The 20,523-nt window shown below is 34.2% G+C and overlaps 2 protein-coding genes and 1 long non-coding RNA gene across 5 annotated transcripts; 1 reads left to right on the forward strand and 2 right to left on the reverse strand.

Annotated features, from left to right (window-relative positions):
* Positions 1 to 1,828: 1,828 nt before the first annotated feature.
* Positions 1,829 to 2,387, reverse strand: LOC139188841 (uncharacterized). The gene is made up of 2 exons (XR_011572186.1): positions 2,149 to 2,387; positions 1,829 to 2,072 (listed from the first exon to the last, which is right to left on the reverse strand). It is a non-coding gene; the product is annotated as an uncharacterized lncRNA (long non-coding RNA).
* A 5,164-nt stretch (positions 2,388 to 7,551) lies between these two features.
* Positions 7,552 to 9,885, forward strand: LOC103449819 (arabinosyltransferase RRA2-like). The gene is made up of 3 exons (XM_008389140.4): positions 7,552 to 7,608; positions 7,769 to 8,069; positions 8,637 to 9,885. Exons 2-3 carry the CDS (start codon positions 7,890 to 7,892, stop codon positions 9,747 to 9,749), a joined length of 1,293 nt encoding a protein of 430 aa, XP_008387362.1. The 5' UTR covers positions 7,552 to 7,608; positions 7,769 to 7,889; the 3' UTR covers positions 9,750 to 9,885.
* A 286-nt stretch (positions 9,886 to 10,171) lies between these two features.
* On the reverse strand, positions 10,172 to 13,197 carry LOC103449818 (G-box-binding factor 1). 3 transcript variants are annotated; one of them, XM_029109587.2, is made up of 8 exons: positions 13,126 to 13,197; positions 12,592 to 12,680; positions 12,296 to 12,444; positions 12,152 to 12,191; positions 11,657 to 11,734; positions 10,992 to 11,072; positions 10,748 to 10,873; positions 10,172 to 10,633 (listed from the first exon to the last, which is right to left on the reverse strand). In XM_029109587.2, exons 2-8 carry the CDS (start codon positions 12,625 to 12,627, stop codon positions 10,517 to 10,519), a joined length of 627 nt encoding a protein of 208 aa, XP_028965420.1. In that variant the 5' UTR covers positions 12,628 to 12,680; positions 13,126 to 13,197; the 3' UTR covers positions 10,172 to 10,516. The 3 variants fall into 3 exon arrangements, with proteins under 3 accessions (XP_028965420.1, XP_008387360.1, XP_028965421.1); XM_008389138.4 differs by having other exon boundaries at positions 12,296 to 12,468; XM_029109588.2 differs by lacking the exon at positions 10,992 to 11,072 and having other exon boundaries at positions 12,296 to 12,468.
* Positions 13,198 to 20,523: the final 7,326 nt, after the last annotated feature.

The following is a 20,523-nucleotide window of genomic DNA, read 5'->3' on the forward strand; positions in this document are numbered from 1 at the left end:
TCATCTCGAATATCCTTAAAAAAACTCAACGACAAGGAAAATTTAAGGTCCCATAAATGGTAAGTCAGTACCATTCATACAACGAAGAGCGTGCTAAATGCTCTTAATCAGGTTGAATAAACCTGAAGTCATTGTTAGAGATGTGATTTAGGTGTAAAGTTAGTGGGCGTTGTACGCATTCATCCTGGCAATTAACTTTCCCACATTCTTACCTAATCACGTGTTTAATTGAATCGGTCACATGTATCAAGAAACATGATTCAATTAACTCATATTCAAGGACAATATCAATAAGATTATCCATAAGTAAAACATACACCAAACTTAAATCCAAGAACATGGAAAAATGTTCACAAAGTAAATGGTTTACTAAGGGGATTCGGCCAACAAGGCCATCCATGTCAAAATTCTGCTCTTCTAACAATGTTTGGTGAAGCAAAATTAGTCTCACATATTGACTACTAGAATGGTACTCCTTAACAACATTGGTAGGGGCACAAACAGGTGCATAACCAATGATCTATTCCATCAAGACGGAAGTAGATTCTGCAGGGTTAAGGCTTGAGAATATTATCCCTTTATTCTTGAAGTCTTAGGTCTTAGGTGCCAAGGATCACACTTCGAGCATGATGCCGCACCTTGGCAGGCTCTGATTCTACCATATGTTTGTGGTAGTAATCATATTCGAGAATTTGGTAAACTTCCGCTTTCTACACTTATTGCTTCAGGAGCAAGTTAGAAACAAGGAATGACGAGAAAAGTATTCTCTAGTCAAATTTCGATTGGATTTATAAACTTCAGAATTGTACTCATTCATGGACGTAATCATGGTGTGCTTCAGGCAGTGCTTTCATGATTAAACAGTCCGTAGGAACGAGCCAAATAGTCATGGAATCCTCGTTTAGGAGGTACTTCCGTTTGTAATGCTTTAGGCATAAGTCTTCGAATGAAGATCATGGCGAAGGCTTATTCAGCTCTTCCTTGCCATTGTTGACTTCAATGGTGTCTTGGCTTCTTAATAGTCAAGTGGATATTCATGTCTTGTAGTGGTTTTTATTAGAAACGTCTAAATAAGGGAAATCGAACTTGTGACAGTTCGACAATCTATTGAATTGGAAGGAACAAGATTGTGATCGGTGCTATGGGAATAAATCATCCATAAACATCAAAGTTAGAACATTCGAGTTCTAAGACATGGTTTTCATGAAAAATGTCGGGTTTTCATGGGTGTATTGTTTTATGAAAACTTCGGGTTTCAAAGGCACTAAATTTGAAACTACATGTTCAATTTAGTTTATGAACGTTTAGTTCATAAAAGAGAAGTTCCTGCAAGAACACAGAATGCAATATGCTGATTTAAGTGTAGTGGATTCAAGGTTCTTCGGGAACTCAAGTGTGAGAGCTTCGTTACTACAAAAGTATGTCAACGGTTCAAAGTATAAAAATAAATTATTGAATCGTTAATGTCCAAAAGTGATCTTTAGGTCAATAACTAGAAATTGTGCCCGCGCGTTGCTGCGGGATTGAAAATTGTATGAAAAATTACGCAACTGTATTCTCTTCATAAAACAAATATAACAGAGTTTTAAATAATTAGATAATGGAAATTGGATACAAAAATATTAAAGTGGCAAAGTAAATGTAAGTGGTGAGAAAAGCTATACTAATTCTGCCCCCGATCTTTATCGAACATAGGCTTGAACAAAGAAGCAATCATTTCTACTTTTGGTGATTGAATACAAACTCCAACATAAAATACATGACATGATAAAGCAACAAACTTTATAGGTGACATCGTACGAAAATTGCTAGTCCAGACGCAATAGTGTAATATAACAGAATATAATAGGATTTAAAAAAGTTCAATTTCCATATCAACTAAGTTGCTGAAACAAAATTTAAAATCAATTCAGTTACAATTCATCTAGTAGGATAATCATCAATTAAGTTGCATTTCAACAAAAATTAGACTGCAACCTGTAAGTGAAGAAAAAGAAGAATCTTACTACTATAAGGCCAGTTTTCTTGTCGAGCTCATACTTAACCTTGTTGCGTTTGCCAATTTCAACAAACTGATATAGAAATAACCATACTCACAAACCGGTCAACAATCAAGAAAATGGGAGTGTGTGTGAGAAAGAATCCAACCTTAATTGTGCGCATGATATTCAGCAACTTCCTATAATACCTCTGTAATCGTATCACCCATGAAACTACATAAACAAAACCAACAAATGTGGAAATCTAAAGGCATCATAAACATCACAGATTAAACACAACTTATGATTAATCTTCAAGATGTAAAATTTAAAATTATTACTCACATCAGCATTCGACCAACAAATAGGTACAATTATCTAGATACTGATGAATTAAAGCTTGCAGCAACAATTTCAAGACCCATTGACATCACGCGAGCGGATAAAATGTATTAGTTAATTCCCAAGCTAGTAAGATAATGAATTTCATGAACAAAAAAAGAGAGATGCAACTCCAATTTAACATGTCAAAAGCATTGCAACTGTAGGTTTGGAAATTATAAAAGTCCATCCAATCAATAGACAGAAAACAATAGTTGTGAGTAGGTGAATATGCAACCAAGAATCTAAAATATACTTGACAAATTTGCGATTCCATTGTAGCCTAAATGATAACAAATAATTTGCCCATTATAGACACAGTACAATTTATATACAAACTCATCATGAATGAAACAAATTTAAACACCAAAACAGAAATTTATTCCTCCAGAGTAGAGGGGGAAATAATTTTTTACTTGAAAAGTTGGAAGTAGCACTACTGCATAAATTACAAATGCAAATTGAGGGAGTACCTATCAAATAAGGTTGACTACATTCTGAGCAATGCTAGAGAATATTCTTCATCGTTTCAAATGCTACATGCAGCGAACATAAAGTTTGGATACCAGACTGGCTCCTAGTTGTTTCCAAAGAAGGAAAAATTGACATTATTTTGCAATAAATTGCAGAGAGTACCTTACACAGAAAACAAAAACAATCAACCAACGATGTACAATGATAAAACTATAAGACAAAATAAAAGGTTGATATTCAGATGACCCATGGTGATGGTGATCCAAAAAAAAAAAATATATATATATATATATATGGACAACAACTTCAAAATTGAGTTTTAGAGAGAGTGAGAGGTGAAGTCACCTTGTAACCAAAGACCAAATCCATTTTTTTTCTCATTACCCACGTTGCAATTCAACTTGAGAAATCCCGAAACCAAACACCCAAACACAATGCAATCAAATATCAGCACGAAATATTAATTGGAAGCTAAAAAGATTGAAACTTGCCTACTGTGATGTATACAGTTTGGGCATTTGCTTGTGAGACTGTTGTGACATGCTGATCTCAGCTCCTTTAAAGTAACATCAGGCGTTGTCTACCAAGTAGGTAAAATCCATAAGATATCTTATAATCCATGAGATAAATTATTGCGTCAAAGTTATACGCTAAAAGAAAATTCATACTTCCATATGAACCCAAAGGACAATTTTTGCATATACCTTGGTAGGTTCATTCTCTAGATGAGTTTCTCTACTCATCATCCATGTCATGTGAAAATCTCATGCTAACTTCTGCAGAAAGCCACCAAAAAAATGAAAAATAAAATTAGACAAAAATGTTGGAGAGAATATGAAATAACTAATTAGAGAGAGCAGAACCATAGTAACCAATCGGGAAAGATGCTTTTAAATTCAAGAAAAAACATTTAAGAGAAAGTGAGAATAAAAACCATCAATTTTCAATTATTTTTCAGTCTTATAGTTGGGATTACACAGAAAATATAACTAAAATCCACAACTTTCTCAGAAAACTACAACTATTTTTACAAATTTCTATCACCCAACATTGAAAAATGAAAATTAAGAAGCAACACAAAAGTAGGCAAACAACAGATAAAAGAACAAAACACGTGAGAACCGAAACGTTAAAAACAACACATACCCATTCAAAAACAAAAAATCCCAGAAAATCTGTATATTAGCACTCCCTGCAATACCCCAAAATCAGAAAATTAGAAAAATTTAGTTTGATAACATTGTACCTTAAGAAACCTCTAAATTTCTAGTCAAAGGAAAATTAATACCACATCTGCATAAAAAATAATCAGAAGATAAAAACTCAAATTCATAAAGCATTTGTTCAAAGTATTTATTAGAGAAACTTACATATGGATGAAGGTGTCGATCTCTTGTATCATGTAGAGCAGCATTGCCTGGACTTCGCGAATATAATAGGTTCTCAGCATTCAAATGATTTTCATACACTTTGCAAAAAACCAGACCATATAACTGCACAAAAAAATTAAAAAAAAATTATAATGATAAATTCGAATCTATAGTACAATAAAGAACAAAGAAAAAGTCACTTATTATAAATCAGCTACTTTGCTTCATCATTGTGGAGCCAAAAATATTCACTAGGCGACACGTGGACTTTTGAACGAAAGAGGACAAAAATACCCTTGAGGCATACCGGGATTCCTACGCGCAAGTAGTGGGTAATCATCCTCAACCAATTCAAAAATGCTCCAGAAGAGGTAACCAATTCCAAATTATCTTATTTTAGGTAATTATTTCCAAAACTTAATTTCCCTAATATATTATTTAGTTAATTAATTATCTAAATAATATATTCTTCCCATATCTCCTAAAATCATCCCTTAATTATCAATTTGAAACATCCACTCAAACCTAAAAAATAGTATAGGGCCGGCTATCCCATTCAAAACCTAATCCATCACTTTTTTTCTACCTTTTCCATCATTTCTTCCCTTTTATTAGCCAATCAATACCATAAAGTACTAAAACATTTCCTTTCATATTTAATTAGCCAATTAATTGGCTAATTAAACCTAAAATAAAACCTAAAACTCCCACCTAGTAGCCAGCCACATTCCCTCCCTTCTTTTCCCTACCTTTTCTGATTTCCTCCACTTTATTACCCAAATAAAGCTAGTCATTCAATTTGGTAATTTCCCATTTATTTCTATCATATTTTATTAGCCAATAAAGTGACTAATTAAACCACAAAAATTCACCAAAAAACACACAAAGGGGCCGGCCACTTTCTTGAAAAAGTGGACCAACTTAGTCCTATAAATAGTCACCCATTTTTACCAAACACTCATTCCAAACCTCTTGCAAAAAATCTCAAATACTCAAAACACTATTTCTCTCTAAAAATTCTAACTTTGGCATCGGAGGTTCTTCGGCCAAAGCCCCCCCATTCATCGTGGGCGCGTGAGGCTTTTGGCCTTAACCTAAGGTGCTAGTTGTTTTGTAGGTGCAAAATCGTCCAAGATCGAGGAGGAGAAAATTTGCATCCACAATCATCGTATGCACAATCTTCTGCCAATTCATACTTAAATATCCATAAGATCTAACAAATAAATCGCTTGAAAAAACATATGAAATCCAAACTCCAGCAGTTTTGAAGTAACCTAAAATAAAAATTATTCTTATAGATACAAAGAAACTAAACAAAATTTATACCTTTCTCTTTTTTGGGATTTGAAATTCTCGAGAGCCCCATCCTCATTTTCTTTAGTCCAGACAACATATTGAGAAGCATCTTTACAGAATACACACATGCATAAGTCAAAGTCGCTTGATTTGACATTCGACCATGAAAACGAAGAAAGGGAGAGGTGGCCGTGCTTTACCTTTATATGGGATTTGCGGAGTCCTCCGTGAAGGCAGAGTCATTGATGATGAGTGCAGAGCCGATCTGAGCAAGGCACCGCGAGATGGTGATGGATCTTGATCCAGTTTGGGGGTTGAACTTTTGGAGATCGATTTAATTTCTTGTTTCAAAAGTGTTAATCGCAGAAGACACAATAGAGACGTTTGCGAGAGGTGTGTTAGGGAAGCAGAGGGCTATAGTTTTTTTAGAAAGAAGCAGACGTCTGAGAGCTTGGCTTCCACCAGAAGGACCAGAATTTCTAGAACCACATCAACGCGTCGAGATCCCATAGAAGCAGGTTTCTTTTCCACGATGACCAACACGTGTATACAAAGGGTACAATTGTAAATTCATTGTACAAAAACGGAAAAAATAGCTGTGAATGGGCAGCAGCTCAAGGGTAGTTCTGCCAAAACACTGCTCGTGAACAGTGCTTTTCCACCGGGTTTTAGTATATAGATAATTTTGGATTCATTATTATATTAATAGACTGCAGGTCACTTTTAATTAATTCAATAGATTGGGACCAAACGGGGTCAATCGTAGAAGCAAAAATAATAATAACATTCGAGTTAAAATTATTTAAAATGCCAAAAATTAGCATTGGGTCAAAAAAGAATGCAGCCCAACACACTTTGGTTGGCTGCAATACAGAGCCCTGCAAAAAATTGCAGGCCTTTGGGCTCGGGTCAGGCTGCACGGAGCCCATGCAAGAAGGCAAGCTGCAATTGCAGCAGGAAGAAGGCCAAGACTTGGGCATGACCCAGCAAGCAACGCGTGCTTAATGCAGGCAAGCCAATTGTGCGGGACCAGGCCCAACAACATATGGGTTGTTGGTGATTGGGCCATGAGTGCAAGGGGAGAGCCGAACAAACGGCTGCGGGACGTACTGTGGATGGTCTGGGGCTGCAAGCCCAAAATCGAATCAAACCCAAGCCAAAGAGGCAGGGTTGTCCTTGCTCGCTTCTAGCCCAACGGGCTGCAATCATGGGCAGATGTCAAAACGACATCGTCTTGGTATCTTGCTCGACGCTGCTAGGCTTTAGGCCAGCGTGAAGGTCTACGGCAGTGGTGCTGGTGCTGCGCAACTGTTCCAAAAAAAATTTAAAGTTTTTCGACATCCCTAGGGTTTAGGAAACCCTAAATTGCTTCTAATTTATGTATATACTTTGACTCACAAATTCCACATAGCATAATTGCGTATTGCATGAACAAATATATATATTGACAAAATATATGAAATATATACAATATATATCGGAATGAAAATATAAACATAGGGGGTTCATGCATCATGGGGAATGTTTTCATGCTTCAAGGTCGTTTCAAATATCTTACTTTATTTTAAGCGTACCTGATTGGTAGAAAACAACAAAAGTCTTTGAATTTGTAAAAGATCCTTCGCAGAAAGCCGGAATTGCATCTCAATTGCATTGTATCACGTTCAGCAAAGAAAAATTAAATTGAATCAATAACATGTAGATCAATTCAAAATAATAAATTAATCATAAAAAGAATGATTAAAACGTAATACTCCCGTGATTGAATAATAAATTCTCTTGTTAGCGCAGTGTCAAGAGTGTAATGATAACGGGTTGTAGGCATAATTTACTAAATAATTATGGAGACCATATAGAGAGAGGGTGCAATATAGAGAGAGATGTGTAATTGTGGATGTGTGTTATTCCATCCCATTGTGCCTTTATTTATAATAGTAGGGAAAGTTAATTCCTTACCCTTTTAGGATTACAACTCTTAAAAGGTAATCAATTCCTAATAGGAATCGAAGAGATATTTTAATATATACTATGATTTACACAATTACATTCCTAATCTAAAATAGGATTGCAATGTAAATATCATTTTTCCATTGCTCCAGTCAAGCACTGTCTTTTCTTTTTGGGAACTTTAACGAAAAGCACCCGGTACTGTTCACTTTAACGAAAAACCACATTTTTACACTAAAAAGTCAATCCTGATACTATTCACTTTACCCTTTATTTTGTCCTTATCATTAAAACTCAAAGTTTTAAATTCCTTTTCATTAGTTCTTTTTCTTTTTTGAGACAAAGTCAACCACTGTCTGAAGTTAAACAACAGCAACTTCCCCTCTCTTTCCTTGTCTCTCTCCTCCCTCTCAAAGCATAGCTGAGAAGAGAAAACAAAGGCATGGCGGTGGTGAGTCGCAGAGAGAAAGCGCAGTCTCTTAGCAAATCGAAGGTCGGCGCCGCCATAGCAGTTGGAGTCCTTCTCGGCTGCGTCTTCGCCTTCTGCTTCCCCAGTGGCTTCCTTTCCATTTCCAATCCGGCCGCCATTCTCAATCGCAACTTCGCTAAATCGATCGCCCAGGTTCCTTCTCGTCCTTCTTGGGTTTTTATACTTCTCTGTTTGAGTGATTAGTTCTTGAAATTTTTTATAATTTTAAATTAATGGGTGATTAGCGATTGGGATTTAGGCAATTCGATGCGAAATGATGCCCGATGACTTGAGCTTTGGATGCATTGACTTTTTATTCAAACCCAGAAAATGTAATTGATTTGCCTGTGCTATGTACTTGACAAATGACAGTGTTTGGAAATACTAAAGCTGATAATTTGACATGCTTTTGTTTTTCGTTTGATAAATCGAAATCAGATTTGTATGTGTTTGGAATAATGAGGAATAAGCTTGATGTGAACTATGATGCGTGTTTTCAAACCGGCTTTCGTTTCCCATTTGGGCATTTATTTGAAGCTTTGACATGAGGTGGAAATCGTTTATGCATACTCTTTAACATAATCGTTGGCAGTTCATATAGCTGTTCTTGCACTACGAAATCAAATAGCTAAGCACATAACAGATGGTTTAATATTTTTGGGTGCAATTTGCGGTTCTTAAAGATGTTGATGTTGATATTTTTAGTTATTTGTGCACTAGGTTGGTTCTTCCCCGTGCGAGTCGTCTGAACGGATCAACCTGTTGAAGTCAGAGTTTGTTGCAGCATCTGAGAAAAATGCCGAGTTGAAGAAGCATGTTAGAGAATTGACTGAAAAGATTCGGTTGGCTGAGCAAAGGAAAGATCAGGCAGAGAAACAAGTTCTTGTGTTGGGAGATCAAAAGAAAGCTGGGCCTTTTGGTACCGTCAAAGGCTCACGAACCAACCCCAGTGTTCTTCCTGATGAATCAGTGAATCCAAGGTTAGCAAAGATTTTGGAGAAGGTTGCTGTTAACAGAGAGCTTATAGTTGCTCTTGCAAACTCAAATGTGAAGGAAATGTTGGATTTGTGGTTCACTAATATTAAGAGAGTGGGCATATCTAATTATCTGGTTGTTGCTTTGGACGAAGAAATTGCTAGATATTGTGAATCGAAAGATGTTCCAGTTTATATGAGAGACCCAGACAAAGTCATTGATTCAGTTGCGAGGACCGGAGGTAACCATGCTGTCTCCGGGTTAAAATTTCGTGTTCTGAGGGAGTTTTTGCAGCTCGGGTATAGTGTTCTTCTCTCAGATGTCGATATTGTGTACTTGCAAAACCCTTTTGATCATCTATATCGCGATTCGGATGTAGAGTCCATGACTGATGGTCACAACAATATGACTGGTTATGGTTACAACGACGTCTTTGATGAGCCAGGAATGGGTTGGGCTCGATATGCTCATACAATGCGTATGTGGGTTTATAACTCTGGTTTCTTCTACATTCGACCAACAATTCCTTCAATTGAGCTATTGGATCGTGTGGCCAATCGACTCTCTAAGGAGCGGGCTTGGGACCAGGCAGTGTTCAATGAGGAACTCTTTTTCCCCTCTCATCCCGGGTACGATGGACTTCATGCTTCCAGGAGAACTATGGATTTCTATCTCTTTATGAACAGCAAGGTCCTCTTCAAGACCGTGAGGAAAGACGCTAAACTGAGTAAGTTAAAGCCGGTGATTGTTCACGTTAATTACCATCCCGATAAGTATCCTAGAATGTTAGCTGTTGTGGAATTTTATGTCAACGGGAAGCAGAATGCACTGAAACCTTTCCCTGATGGTTCAGAGTGATGGAGATTGTTCCCCCTAATCATACATAAACTCAGGACATTTTTACTTTGTGTTCAAAGGAATTGTAACGTATATGTTCGAATGTCATACTTTGTGTTCAAAACAATATCCAGAGAGTTGTAGGATTTAAGGCCAATTTTTTTCTGTTTGAAATCGTTTTAAGAATTGAAATCCTGTGATATCATATTTACGCATGGCATTTTTCAATATTCTTAAAAATGCCAAGCACTAGTCCCGCGGCAAACAGGGGCTAGCGCCTAGACGGTTTTTTTTTTTAGTTTAGTTAAGTTTATTATATAACGTATTAATAAGCGTCTACTTATACTTAAAACATACATAATTGTGTTTAGGATACATAAATTGCAAAGTAAATATAAATTATAAAGTACTAAAACATATTGAAAACATAGGGAACAAACATATAATGAATGTCAATTAATTGAAAAATAAAATGTCAAATAAAACTTATCTATTTTTTGACTAACCGAAAGTTGCGTCCTAAGACATTTTGTTAAATAAAAAAAAATAAAGCAAAAAAGTTACAAAACTACCCATCTCGCCTAATTAGGTCTAGGCGTCCTTTCTTATTCTTTTAAACGCCTAGGACTAATCACAGTGGTGCCAAGCCACCCAGCGCTCAGGCGGGAACTTAAAAACACTGGTGCTACTTCTTTATCCACAAGTAGGAATTTTTCTGGAGCTTTCAACTACATGAAACAACAGCAGAGTGATTACAGGCCCGAACTGAGTGATGGAGGATCAGGACTTCAGCTGTCTCTGCTCGGCGTCTTTGGGTCAGTGTCTTTGCCTTTACCTTCCAAAGAGTCCTTCACAGCTCTCAGATCAGAAACTGCATCTGCACCATACTTCTTCTCTAGCTCATCCTGTTCCATTGGCAAATCGATGTCGTGAATTCTTTCTTCCTTCCAGAAGTAAAAGGTAAACTGAAGGAAAATAGGGACAGAGGATAAAGAAAAACTAGAGTTTAGATGACTAACAAATATGCTGTCGTTTTCTTCCCTGAGTTTCTCAATTTGCTCAGAAAGCCTCCATATATCGCGTGGGATCTGGGCAATCTCGCTCTCAAGAATCTCTGCGGTTGCTTGTAGTTTCTCACATTCTTGCTGGAAAGTAATACAAAACCAATATATCATATGGAACACAACAATAATCGAGTGAAAAAGAAACTCCTATATCAAATGCGAAGAGTCAAAAGTTCATCATCTAAGAAAGAAGAGATACATTACAATCAACGCATGAGAAAAGAAGAGTAACAGAGCTTGGAATGTTTGCTAAAACATCTTTCAGCCGCGGTACCAACTCCTGCAGGTCAGGTAAACCAATCCACTTATACGGTACCATAATTTTCCGGGAAGGCTAACACAGAAGAAGATGGAGGAAGGTTTGATTTTTACGGATTATATTCTACATTAGTTTCTAAATCATGATACCAGGAATGGGAAAGGCGAAAAAGTTCAGGCCTAGAGAACCGTAGAATATCAATATGTACTGAACTTATCCGATATCTGAAACTTATCTAATTTCCTTTAAATTTTGAGTCTCCACTCCACGCATTGCTTACATCGACGATTAAGAGTTCAAACCTAAAAGAATGTTCTTGCATCGACGATTAAGACTTCAAACGTCGTTGTACTTCTTATCATCCCCATCAAATCCTTGAGACACATAAGCAAGTTCTTGCATAGAAACCAAGATAGTGTTTTCCTAGAGTGACAATATTAAATACAGAGATCCAAGTAGTGTTTGACACCTTATATACTGTATCCTACTGTATCCTAAACGTTGAAAAAGGTAAGAACAAAACTCTGCTCACAAAATACCGCACCCTCTACTGGAAGGGAAAAAAGCTAATTAACGAATGAAATTATGAAATCTCTATATATTACCTGTCTGCGTATTCTTGACCTCCTAGCAGCTTCCCTGTTAGCCAGTCTTCTTCTTTCCATTCTCTGTTCATAATCTTCCTGTCAAAACAATAGAAATGAATAGAGGGGAGTACTGCAAGGGAGAGAACAATAGTTGCATTGGCATATACCAGACACCATGAGTGAATAGCAAGGAGAACAGAAAGGAACCGAAACATTGGAAGGTTCCGAAAATGATAACTAATCCAAAGGATGATAGGTCCAACTGTGCAAATGAAGATGATAAGAGCATCCCCACTTCATTTGCACATTTGATGTTCTATAAGAAAAAGAAAAGCATTGGCGAGTATGTTGCTCATCTCCAATCACATGAATCAATAATTCTAAAGTAGTTATCGTACCTGAGCGTCATAGTATGCTTGAAACTAGATCATAGCAAGAAAGGAAACACACAAAAAGAACTGAAGAATTCATGAAATCAACTTATTGAGCATAAAATTAAGTAGAATGGCATACTCGGCTAGTTCCACCGCTCTTGTCTGATGAGTCCTCACCTCTGCTTGCAGCACCGTCGAAAGGAAACAATGCAAAACATGAACAGACTTGCCAAATAAAAACATGTTACCGAAGGCGTTGATCATAGAGACAAATTAACAATACCTTTGAGAAGCACCATCACAATTATTTCCAGAAATACAAGTTGTCTTTTTGCCTTCAGCAACTCTTTTACCTACGAAATCCGTACCTACTGAGCCCCCCTCGTATATTGTCAATGACTCCGTGTACTCATCGAGAATCAGTTCTTCTTTCTTTTGCATTTCGAATGCCACAACCTGGCCATTTAGTTTAATTGGTTACAAAAGAAAATGTATTCATCCATCAATATGCAAGTAAGTTGAAGGTGCATAATGATCTGGAGAGAGAGGGGGGGAGAGAGATAGGGAGAAAGAGAGCACCTGAGTTGAAGGTGCACTGCTTTCCTTAGTTCCCATTTGTTTGGAAGGTATTGCAATCCTGCTGGTTATGAACTCCAATAACTAAAAGACTGAAACAAGAAAACAAACCTAAATTATCAAAAGCATACATCTCCACTTGTTCATCAGAGTTAGACCTCCATTAAACAAAAACAAGGGGAGAAAAAAAAAAAAAAAAAAAACAGATTTCTTAGTTCAAATGCCCATTCTTTATTTATTGGGGTAACTTTCATAGAATTAATCTTGCAATTTAATTTTAAAATAATTGCTCTACGAGTTTAAGCTAATAAAAAATAGCAAATAAATAATAAAAATAAATGAAGAATTAATTGAACTAATAACTGCATACATTGGCATCAATTTTTCTGACACTAAATTCATGATTCTCAACGGGTTAATTATAACTAAGAAATTCAAGAACCACAAACCCAATTGAATTTAATTATAACTAAGAAATTAGCGCCATAATTTAGTTGCAAGAAAGCTAGAGAGAGAGAGGGAAAGAGAGAGAGAGACCTGTGGCTGTTTTAGTTGTGGCGCCAAACGAGAGAGTGTAGTGAGTGTGGGATTTGTTGGTTTGGTTCACACTGTAGAGCTTGGGCTTATATACAGTGTACCATATGGGTACTGGAGCTTTCCTATTCGCACATGGTTCAAATACGACGGTTAGGATTTCTTCTGGACGATATCTACGGTTCAGAATGGTTTCGTTTCCACTACTTTCCGTATCTTCTTGTCCTGCCACGATTATCAAATACACGTCTCGTGTCCCGCCCTTTTCTTTCGTTTTTTCAATTTCTTTTTTTTTCATGTTGTTTTAACAGGGAACTTTAACGAAAAGCATCCGGTATTGTTCACTTTAACGAAAAATCACATTTTTACACTAAAAAGTCAATCCTCGTACTATTCACTTTACCATTTATTTTGTCCTTATCATTAAAACTCAAAGTTTTCAAGTCATTTTCATTAGTTTTCCTTTTATTTTTTCGGCTCTCATTCTTTCTTACAATGTTTCATAATAATTGAACTTTTTATATACGCAAAAAATCAATTAAATTGTTACTTAGTAATACAGTCAAGCGGTATTCATATTCACTTATAATAAGAAATCTTAGATTCGATTTTCGTTAAAAGCGAATTTGAACCATATTATTGTTAACCTATTGTGAGACTTAACCTACTCTTCTACTCTCTTAGTGTAGATAATATTGTTTTTTTAAAAAATCAATTAAATTAACAATTGTTTATTAATTGACATCATCCAAATTTTAGTTTCTAACTAAATAACATGATTCATCTATTTATTGAATAACTTTAGATGAATAAACGATTTCATATTTAGTTAATTTCTAACACATTTGATTCTTAAATAGTAGCTTTAAAAATAGACGATTCTGGTCATCCTACAAGACTTTAGCTTGAAAAGAGAGTTGAAAAGTTAAAACGAAAAGGTTTTCAATGAAGAGTGAGGAGGCTTAACCTACTCCTCTACTCTCTTAGTATAGATAATATCTTTTGTTTAAAAAAAAATCAATTAAATTAACAATTGTTTATTAATTGACGGCTTCCAAATTTTAGTTTCTAACTAAATAGCATGATTCATCTCTTTATTGAATAACTTTAGATGAATAAACGATTTCATATTTAGTTAATTTCTAACACATTTGATTCTTAGATAGTAATTTTAAAAATAGACGATTCTGGTCATCCTGCAAAACTTTAACTTGAAAAGAGAGTCGAAAAGTTAAAACGAAAAGGTTTTTAATGAAGAGTGAGGAGACTTAACCTACTCATCTACTCTCTTAGTGTAAATAATATCGTTTGTTTAAAAACAAAATCAATTAAATTAACAATTGTTTATTAATTGACGGCGTCCAAATTTTAGTTTCTAACTAAATAACATGATTTATCTATTTATTGAATAACTTTAGATGAATAAACGATTTCATATTTAGTTAATTTCTAACACATTTGATTCTTAAATAGTAAATTTAAAAATACACGATTCTAGTCATCCTGCAAAACTTTAGCTTGAAAAAAGAGTCGAAAAATTAAAACGAAAAGGTTTAAAAAAAAAGAGTGAGGAGGCTTAACCTACTCATCTAATCTCTTAGTGTAGATAATATCGTTTGTTTAAAAAAATCAATTAAATTAACAATTGTTTATTAATTGGCGGCATCCAAATTTTAGTTTCTATCCAAATAACATGATTCATCTATTTATTGAATAACTATAGATGAATAAACGATTTCATATTTAGTTAATTTCTAACACATTTGATTCTTAAATAGTAACTTTTAAAATAGACAATTATGTGTCACATCCCAGACCGACTCCGCCGTATCACGATATTATCCGCTTTGGGCCCCGACCACACCACCACGGTTTTGTTTCTGGGAACTTACACAAGAACTTCCTAGAGGGTCACCCTATCCTGGGAATGCTCTTGCCCGAACTCATTTAGCTTCGGAGTTCCAATGGAATCCAAAGTTATTGAGTCCCCAAAAGGCCTTGTGCTATATGGAGGTGGGCATGTACATACAGGGCCGGCCCAGGCCCAGTGCAAGCAGGGCAACCGTCCGGGGCCCAAAAATATTGGGGGCACCAAAATTATTAGGGTGATATATTTATATATGTTTTCATAAGAGTATAAATTTATAAAACTTGGTTCAATGACATAGAAATTTAAGTAGAAGAGGTGGTTTGGTCATTTGAAAATAATAAGTGGTCTTGAGTTCAAAACACCACATGTGCTTATTTACTTTCTAATTTTTACAAATTTATTTTCATAAGAGTATAAATTTATAAATTTGGTTAAAGGATCAAGAAGTGTAATTAGAAGCAATGGTTTTTGTTGTTTAAAATTAACAAGAGGTCCTAAGTTCGAAACGCTATGTGCATGTTTATTTTTTTCAATTTTTACAAATTTTTGTTTGGTTGTTAATTTATTTTTTGTTTGGTTGTTAATTTATTTTTAGTTACTAGCTTGTAGCTATGTGGGTTGTTATTTTTAAATATTCGTTTCAATTCAAGTCTAATCTTCAACAATGAGTAATACGTAGACCAAATTTTTAGCGCAAATTTGTAAATTATATGACGTGTTATCAAAATATTTAATTTAATGCCCATTCATTACTAATACATATCAATTAAAGACTCGAAAACATCATTATTTTTTTAGTCCCATATTGACAAGGTTAGTAAATAAGAAAAAACACCTCATGATTTATACAAAAACACTTTCAAAGTTCAAATGGAAAACAAAATTCATCATCTATCTACTTATAAGCCCAAAGTTGTTTGGTTTTCTTCTCTCAATACAAAATAAATTAGTCTTTTTGTGTTTCTAAATTATTGAGTTTGAAGTGCTTTTCTAAGTATAATTTTATCAATGTCTTACATGTGAAAATAAATAATTTTCTTATATGAAGTTAGGGCACTTTTTTTGGCGTCGCCCCGGGGCTCAAAAATCTCTGGACCGGCCCTGTGTACATATAAGGCACATCACCCCTTCTCTGTTGGTCGATGTGGGATTACATTCTTGTCATCCCGCAGAACTTTAGCTTTAAAAGAGAGTCGAAAAGTTAAAACAAAAAGGTTTTTAATGAAGAGTGATGAGGCTTAACATACTCCACTACTCTCTTAATATAGATAATATCGTTTGTTTAAAAAAAATCAATTAAATTAACAATTGTTTATTAATTGATGGCGTCCAAATTTTAGTTTCTAACTAAATAACATGATTCATCTATTTATTAAATAAGTTTAGATGAATAAACGATTTCATATTTAGTTAATTTCTAACACAGTTGACTCTTAAATAAAAACTTTAAAAATAGACGATTCCGGTCATCCTGCAAAACTTTAGCTTGAAAAGAGAGTCGAAATGTTAAAATGAAAAGGTTTTTAATGAAGAGTGGGGAGGCTTAACCTACTCCTCTACTTTTTTAGTGTAGATAATATCGTTTGTTTAAAAAAAATCAATTAAATTAACAATTGTTTATTAATTGACGGCATCCAAATTTTAGTTTCTAACTAAATAACATGATTTATCTATTTATTGAAGAACTTTAAATGAATAAACAATTTCATATTTAGTTAATCTCTAACACATTTGATTCGTAAATAGTAACTCTAAAAATAGACGATTTTGGTCATCCTGCAAAACTTTAGCTTGAAAAGAGAGTCGAAAAGTTAAAACGAAAAGGTTTTTAATGAAGAGTGAGGAGGCTTAACCTACTCCTCTATTCTCTTACTGTAGATAATATCGTTTGTTAAAATAAAATCAATTAAATTAACAATTGTTTATTAATTGACAGCGTCCAAATTTTAGTTTCTAACTAAATAACATGATTCATTTATTTATTGAATAACTTTAGATGAATAAACGATTTCATATTTAGTTAATTTCTAACACATTTGATTCTTAAATAGTAACTTTAAAAATAGATGATTATGGTCATCCTGCAAAATTTTAGCTTGAAAAGAGAGTTGAAAATTTAAAACGAAAAGGTTTTTAATGAAGAGTGAGGAGGCTTAACCTACTACTCCTCTCTTAGTATAGATAATATTATTTGTTTAAAAAATAATCAATTAAATTAACAATTGTTTATTAATTGACGGAATCTAAATTTTAGTTTTTAACTAAATAACATGATTCATCTATTTATTGAATAACTTTAGATGAATAAACGGTTTCATATTTAGTTAATTTCTAACACATTTGATTCTTAAATAGTAACTTTAAAAATAGACAAATTTCTGGTCATCCTGCAAAACTTTAGCTTGAGAAGAAAGTTGAAAAGTTAAAACGAGAAGGTTGTTAATGAAGAGTGAGGATCCTCTTTGTGAGGATCCTGAGGATCCTCAAATCACATCCGTTCATTGTAAATTTTTTTATTTAAAATTGAATATAAACAATACCTGACAAAAACTGGCCGCATGATGTATGATAAACAAATATGATCGGAGGATTCCCAGAATCCTCACAAAGAGGATTCGGCGAGGATCCTCTCTCTTTAATGAAGAGGTTACTAGAAGAATAGTAATCTATGATGATAAATAGAATATTTAGAAATATTGTTGTCTTCTCAATGTTGTCGTTAAACCATCTCTAATTAATATCTTTGGGAAATAAGCATATTGCATTGTGTCACATTTGTTGATGATATCTCTATGAAGTATGTGCATTTACATCATGAAGCATAATGATCAAGTATTAGATGGGTTCTTTAAGTGGGAAGTATTGAAACTCAAAGTGGTAGTAAAATCAAAGGAAAACAAATGAAAATGGCTTGAAAATTTTGAGTTTTAACGATAAGGGCAAAATAAAGGGTAAAGTGAATAGTACCATGATTGACTTTTTAGTGTAAAAATATGGTTTTTCTTTAAAGTGAACAGTATCGGGAACTTTTCACTAAAGTTCCCTAAAATCAAAGCTATCATATAAAGGCAGTTTACGGTTAGAGGGACATCACACCCTAATAGGACGAGTGTCTGGGTCGTAGTTTTCTAAAGAAAGATCGGTGTATGTTGTCTAATTCTAATTTAAGATCTAAATTCTAAGTCGTTTATATTGTCATGTCGTAAATTTATACCTTTAATATATGTGTATGTAGTTTATACTTTTGTTTGATTTCATCTCAGTTAAAGAAATATATTACAAAAAATAAATTGATTTCAATCTTTGTCAAAGAGCTTCTAACTTAATTGATTAAGAACATTTATCTTTGCAAACAAGTTACAAGTTCAATTCTTCCTTTTTTTCCGATATTTGCTTGTGTTAAAATGTATCCATAATTTAGTAATTCATAGATGCAAGGTTGATATTATCTATACTAAGAGGGTGTGGGAGTGGGCTAAGCCTCATACTTACCGGGCTAGTCATAATAATGCAGTTCACAAACTGTCTCTTTTTTCCTACATATTTTGATTTGTTTGAGTTTTAACACATATTTGTTTAATAACAAATTTTTTTCGCTCACCTTGTAAAAAATTTCTTAAGCTAGCTGATACTGTGAAAAATAAAGTATCAAGTTTCTTTGTTTATAATTATTTAAATCTTTAAGCTAGCCCACCCGACGAAAAATTCCTAGCTTCGCCATTGCCTTTGACGAGAATCGAACCTAAAATCTCTCACTTACTAGTGAAGAGGAACACCACTAAGCCATAGTACTAACTGACAATCTATTTAGAATATTAAATTGTTAAGTCATGCATGCTAAGCCATATTATACATAACATTAATCTCATGATTTGGGTGAGTAGAAACAAGTATATATACTTGATGAGTTGATATTATACTATATATTTTACCCGATTCTTAGTATTAATTTATTGGTTATTTTGTGTGAACTTTGATACTTTGTTATGTATTTTCAATGTAGGACATTCGACTTCCTCTGGAGCAAACAGTGATCAAAAGGATGAATTTTGGTGTTTCCAATTGGAGGATGTTCACGAGTCTTTCTAGATGATTGTATCAAAATTTCATATTTTTCTACCATGCTGTTTGACCGTGGCGATAAAAGAAAGGCCCAATGCGCAACTTTCCCAAATTGACGTCTTTGGACGTTTTGGGTATTTTGAAGGTCAAGATGACACAGTTTGAGGGAAGACTCATTCTGAGGATTTGTTAGGGACGTCTCAAGCTTTAAAAAAGAGACCTTTTGGGACCAAGTCGGAGTTGATTTGGTCGTTCAAAAGTCTGATTTTCTGAGACGTTCGAATTTCAGTTTAAATAGGAAACCTTTTATTTCCTAGTTATCTTATTCTATTATGCTTCCTAGTTTTTAGAAGACATTTTCTAGGTAGGTTTTATTTTGTAGTAGTATAAATAAGGCTATTTAGCCATTAAGTTTAAGAAAAAAAATGCACTTTAGAGAGAGCGCACTACTTTGGAGAACTTAGTTTAGAGAGCTTTTGATGATTGAAGTTTACTTTCAAGGTGTTTTCTATCCATGTTCTTAATAATATTTTGTTTTATGATTGTTCGTAACTAATCTCGTTTCCTAGGACGAGGCCACGAGCCTTAGCAAGAATATGTAGTTTCTTTTTAATTTGCTTATGATATTATGAATGCTAGTTTTGAATTATTAATCACCATGTTGAAACTATCTATTTATCTTAGTGATTGGCCACTATTAGAGTATTTAGAAAAGTAATTTGATGCAATTTTAGCAGAGGGTTGTCCCTAATATTGACTAAGGCTTCTTGTAGTTATATGTGTAACTTCTTAAGATGGATGACACGTTGTAAGGGTAATATGGTTTTTCAAAAGGTTTTCACAAAACTGAACGAGTCTTGCATGTTTACATTTGATCTGGACATCACAGATGGGTTGCATGTTAAATATACGTTCTATGTTGGAGGTTCCAAGTATAATATACTTTAGGAAAACCTAACCTTCAAAATATGCATGGGTAATTCATAAATAATTGGAAGAACTACGTAGGATTGTTAAGGTGATGATGGAACCCAAGTGCTTAAATTGATTTTCAAAACTATTTTCTTTACTTTGCCAATTTATTTGTTTGTTTTTAATTAAATTCGTTTTTAATATTTTAGGTCATAAAATCACCCTTTTCCAAAGTTTGTTTTCAAATAATTAATTAAGATTTGGTTTAACATAAATTATTCATTCAATCCATGTGGAGAACGGTCTTTCTAGAGCCTAGCTACTATACTACAATTATCTTGTACTCTTGCAAGTATTTTAAGCGTTTTTATCCCTACTTTTGTAAGTGGTAAAAATCTTATCAATACTCCTTACATCAACGTACTGAAGAAAAAAACCCTACATAAACGTACATGAATACAAATAGAACGAGTATATATCATTCGTAGTGCAAGGTAGCAATACTACATACACTCATAAATGTAAGTCCATGGCATGGTTGTTTGTTTCCACCACTT

The sequence above is a fragment of the Malus domestica genome, chromosome 10 (genome assembly GCF_042453785.1).
Source record: "Malus domestica chromosome 10, GDT2T_hap1".
NCBI classification, from domain to species: Eukaryota; Viridiplantae; Streptophyta; class Magnoliopsida; order Rosales; family Rosaceae; genus Malus; species Malus domestica.

Bases quoted from the DNA above. Each gene is read 5' to 3' on its own strand.
- LOC103449818 (XM_008389138.4), bottom strand. From the start codon at position 12,627: ATGGGAACTAAGGAAAGCAGTGCACCTTCAACTCAG. The intron at 12,469-12,591 runs GTGCTCTCTTTC...CTAAATGGCCAG, and splicing joins GCAGTGCACCTTCAACTCAG to GTTGTGGCATTCGAAATGCA. The intron at 10,634-10,747 runs GTTAGTCATCTA...CCAATGGAACAG, and splicing joins AAGAAAACGACAGCATATTT to GATGAGCTAGAGAAGAAGTA.
- LOC103449819 (XM_008389140.4), top strand. From the start codon at position 7,890: ATGGCGGTGGTGAGTCGCAGAGAGAAAGCGCAGTCTCTTAGCAAATCG. The intron at 8,070-8,636 runs GTTCCTTCTCGT...TTTGTGCACTAG, and splicing joins TCGCTAAATCGATCGCCCAG to GTTGGTTCTTCCCCGTGCGA.